General features: G+C 56.2%; 1 protein-coding gene across 2 annotated transcripts in view; it reads right to left on the bottom strand.

Annotated features, from left to right (window-relative positions):
* The window catches only part of AKT2 (v-akt murine thymoma viral oncogene homolog 2), a 41,622-nt gene extending 39,501 nt beyond the window's left edge, over positions 1-2,121 (bottom strand). For both annotated transcript variants that reach the window (XM_014541727.1, XM_005868806.2), the window contains exon 1: positions 2,002-2,121. In XM_014541727.1, coding sequence (XP_014397213.1) covers positions 2,002-2,047 — 46 coding nt within the window. In that variant the 5' untranslated portion in view covers positions 2,048-2,121. The remainder of the gene's footprint in view (positions 1-2,001) is intronic.
* Between the last annotated feature and the right edge of the window lie 2,162 nt (positions 2,122-4,283).

The following is a 4,283-nucleotide window of genomic DNA, read 5'->3' as shown; positions in this document are numbered from 1 at the left end:
CCACACACACACAACCTCAACCATTCATTCAACAATTGGTTACTGAGCACCTACTGCATGCCATGTCTTTTCTAGGCACTGGGGCTACCGCAGCAAACAAGCTGGATCAAACCCCTGCCCTCAAGGAGCTCACAGCGTCAGAGGCCTGCGTTGTTAACCCATTTTACAAATGTGCAACCAAGGCTCAGAGAGGTGACAGCTTACTCACAGTCACACCAAGAGGAAGTGGCAGAGCCAGGGTTAGAACCTTGACATCTGCCCAGGTTCAGAAAGTTCCATCGATGGCCCCAAACACAAGGCCCAATCTGAGAGGTAGACTGACATGTCCTGAATGACACCCCTGTTTTGAGGGCAACAGGAATAGATCTCCCTGCCCAGTCTGATGGGGGAGGCCTAGCCCGGGGGAACTGCCTCTGCCCCTCATCACTGCTGTCTGCAGCCTAGGACAGGGCAGGAGGGGTGGGCATTTCTCCCTGTTCCCTAAAGGCCAGCCCCATCAGCCTCCCTGCCCTCTTCAAACATGCCTGTCCACCCCCCTCTCCAGACTCGTGGGCTGTCCCCTTCACCCTCATGCTCTTGCCTCCGTTAGCCATGGGACTCACTCCCTTGCCTCCCTCAGGTCTTTATTCAAATGGGCCCCTCTCAGCAAGGCTCTCTCTGACCACCCTGTCTATGACAGTGCCCCCTGCCTGTTTCACAGCCCCTCCTGTACACGATGCTTGGTTTTTCTCCATGGCACTTACCACCAGTGCCACTGCCCTCACCATTAAATGTAAGACATGAACATGAAGACAGGGATTTTGCCTGTTTGGTTCACTGCTATATTCCCAGTGCCCAGATAAGTGCCTGGAACACAGCAGCTGCTCAATAAATGTCTGCTGAATGAAAGTACATAAAGAGCAGCCATCACAGGCCTGAAACCCTCCCTCCCTAGAGGAAGGTCCAGGAGGCCAGGACAGCCTGCCTCCTTCCTCCTCAGCCTGGACAAGCCAGCTCTCAGCTTGTGCTTCTTCCCAGCTGCACGCAGCAGCAGAGCTGGTAAGTGCCACAGTTTTATGGACGGGCAGCCTGGGACCTAGAGGTCTGTCTCTTAGTCTTTACCCTGTAAATACCTTCAGTCACTGGCTGCTCACCAGAATACCAGATCGGTGACACCACGATTCAAAACCTCCTCGGCTTCCAATCACCTAGAGACTTCCATTGTGCCACTTCCTCCTGCTCTCCCTCCCTCACTCTCTGCTCCAGCCACACTTCCACTTTTGTCCTTGTGTCACCTTTACCCCGCTCCCTTACCTGCTCCAGCCTCTGTTCATCTCCTCAGAACGACTTCCCCTGACCACCCATCTCTCTCCAGCCCCTTCCCTCTCAGAGTTTCTATTTTCACAACAGTACTTATCACCACTACCATCACATGTCTGCATATTTGTTTGTTTGTCCCCACCTCGCAATGGAATGGAAATTCCATAAGGGCATCACGCTGTCTCCAGAGCCTGGGACACCCTGGCATAAACCACACATTCGATGAGTATTTGCTGAATGAGTGTGTTACTTCAATTAAGTGACTTCCCTTCTCTGAGCCTCAGTTTCTTTACCTATAAAATGGGGCTATGAATGAAATCACTAGTGCAGAAGCAGAGCTCAAGGCTTGGCCTGTGGGCTCATGCAAAGTATCTAGGCAGACCTGGAGACTTGGCCCCAGGCAGAGCCACAGCTCTTCTGCCCAGACTACTGCTGAAGGATTTCATGAAATGAGTGGTAAAGAGCTACTGGCTGGGATGCTGTGAAGACCCTGCACCTCTGCCTCTCACAACATCAGCTGCCAGGAGGAGAGGGGAGGGGAGGGGGAGGGGGAGAGGAAAGTGAGGGGGAGAGGAAGACGTTTTTTAGCAAAGGCCAGCTTAGGAGTACCCTAATTAAGTTAATAGGGGGAGGGAGGGGGAGGGGGAGAAAGGAAGAGAGAGAGAGAGATGCACAATCCCACAGGCATAAGTGGCCCCTTACCACGCTTGTGGAGCCAGCCTTCTTTGATGACAGACACCTCGTTCATGGTGGCAGCGTGACACGCTGTCACCTAGCTCAGGACAGTTCAGGGCAGCAGGACATGCAGGAACAGAGCACAATCTGCAAGACAAGAGAGGAGCTCATCAGAGTTGGAGGGAGACTGGGCCCCAGCCCCTTCCCAGGGGACCTCCAGGCTCTGTGGCCCCTGTGGATGCTGTTTGTTCTGTACATGGTGGAGCCAGTGAGAGTGGGAGAACTAGTGGGTGGGAGTGGGGGGGATGTGGCTGTGTCTCCGGGGACCCCAACCTAGGGGTGGGGGAGCGGGAAGGACACAACCCTGGCCACAGAGCCCTACTCTGCAGGGATCAGAGCTCCCTGGCCTATGTGCAGGCCAGACCCTGTGCTCAACACCCACAACACCCACACTGAGCAGAAGCAGCCCATCCACCCACCCTCACCCCAGGCTGGGAGGGTGGTAAGGGAGCTATGGCCCCACCCCCAGCGTCACTCCCATGCCCCAACACTGAGGTAACCTAGATGAATCAGACAGCCCTGGGCACCTGAGGGAGTGCTCAAAGCCAACAGCATCTGCCTGCTACCCCCCAGCAAACACACACCCTCACTCACTCTCTCCTTTCCAAACCAGGCCAACAACCTGCCATCTTTAGCAAACCAAGTACTCCCACTCCCCTGCCTCAGGCCACCCCATGTCAGCCGCAGCCTCAGGTCCCTCCTTGCCCCTATTAAAAAAAAAAAAAAAGAGGGCCTCAGGTGCTCCAGGAAAGCAACCTACTGTGCAGACACTTGTCTGGGGCCCAGGAGCCAGTCCTGGGGGCTTGATCAAGGCCCTGGTTCCTTCCCCAAGACCTCCCTTTCTGTCCTCAGGGACCAGCAGCTGATAGACTGACAGACGCCGAGGCTGCTGATTCTGTCTCAGGTTCCCAGGCGGGAGGGTGGAGGGGAGAAGGACAGGAGGCAGCCACCAGCCCGGCCCCTACCTGGAGCTGCAGGCCTGGGCAGGAGCCACGAGCCACAGAGCCCAAGGCGCCTTTCGCCTTTCCTCGCCTAGGGTTATTTGCGGACAGGAGGTCAGGAGCTACGGTGGCCCCCAGAGAAGTGGCAGCTGCCTCTAGGGACACTGTGGGCATCAGCTTTCTCCCGTGCCCCAGGGGAGCTGGTGGGCTGGACACACTACTGCCTGGCATGTGACCGTGGCAAGCTGCCGGGCTGGGCAGAGGGAAGAAGGTAAGTGGGAGGAAGCAGGGGAGAGACAAGATGAACAGTGACAGGGAAGTAAACAGCGGGCTGAGAAATCATGTTCTGAACTCCAACCTGCAAAGACAGGGCCAGAAGCAGCAACAGGGGCTCCCCTCACCAGCAGGCATGACAGGCCCCCCAAAGGACTCACACCCCATGAACCCAATACCCAGGACTGTCAGACCTTCCATCCTCAATATCCCACCAGTCTGTTTTAATCACTAATGTGACCAGTTTCTCCATCCAGCCCTCCCTGAGTCTGGCTCAGGGCCAGCGCTATCCTTTCCCAGCAGGGTCCCGCTATACCTGCCCCCTGGACTCCTCCCCTTCTATCTTTCCCCGATTCCACAGCTAGAAGGACCCTCAAACCTAACCCTGTCCTTCCCCTACTCAAAACCCTCCCGTGGCTTCCCACTGGCCTCGGGAAAGTGACAAGCTCCTAGGCTTGGGATTCAAGGCCCTTCAGGACCCGGCCTCCGCCCGCCTGTACTCCACTGTCTCCTACCCTGCTGACCAGTGGGTCCCAGCCACCCAGCTTCCTAACCACTTCTCCCACCGGGCCCCACCTTCCCTCACCTCCCATCATCTCCTCTCCTCTCCCCTAACCAGTCTTCTCCCTGGGTTCTCAACCTCTGCACTCAGCTCCTACATTCCATCTAAATCTGGCCTTCTCTCCCTGTGAGCCAAGAGGCACCTAGAAAGCCCTCAATAAAGGCTAATGACCATGACAATGATTACAGCTGGCACCACCTCCCCAATCCCTCTTCCCCCATCCTACTCTCTGCCTGCTTGTCACTTAGGCCCTTCCCTCTGGCCTCCATCCCCCACACCTTCGTGAGTTCTCCCTCCTCGAGGTCTCAGCTGAACCGATTCCTCCTCCAAGAAGCCTTCCTGACCTCAGAGGCTTCACTGGGTGCCCTCTGTGCACTTCCTCAACCAATTCTCCCCACACCTGCTAGTGCTCACAGTGAGCCAGCACCACGTCTGGGTATCGGCTGAGTACACAATGAATGAATCCACGTCTC

The sequence above is a fragment of the Myotis brandtii genome, unplaced genomic scaffold (assembly GCF_000412655.1).
Source record: "Myotis brandtii unplaced genomic scaffold, ASM41265v1 scaffold277, whole genome shotgun sequence".
Classification (NCBI taxonomy): Eukaryota; Metazoa; Chordata; class Mammalia; order Chiroptera; family Vespertilionidae; genus Myotis; species Myotis brandtii.
The sequence above is the reverse complement of the archived record's forward strand: the minus strand, read 5'-3'. Positions and strand labels throughout refer to the sequence as shown.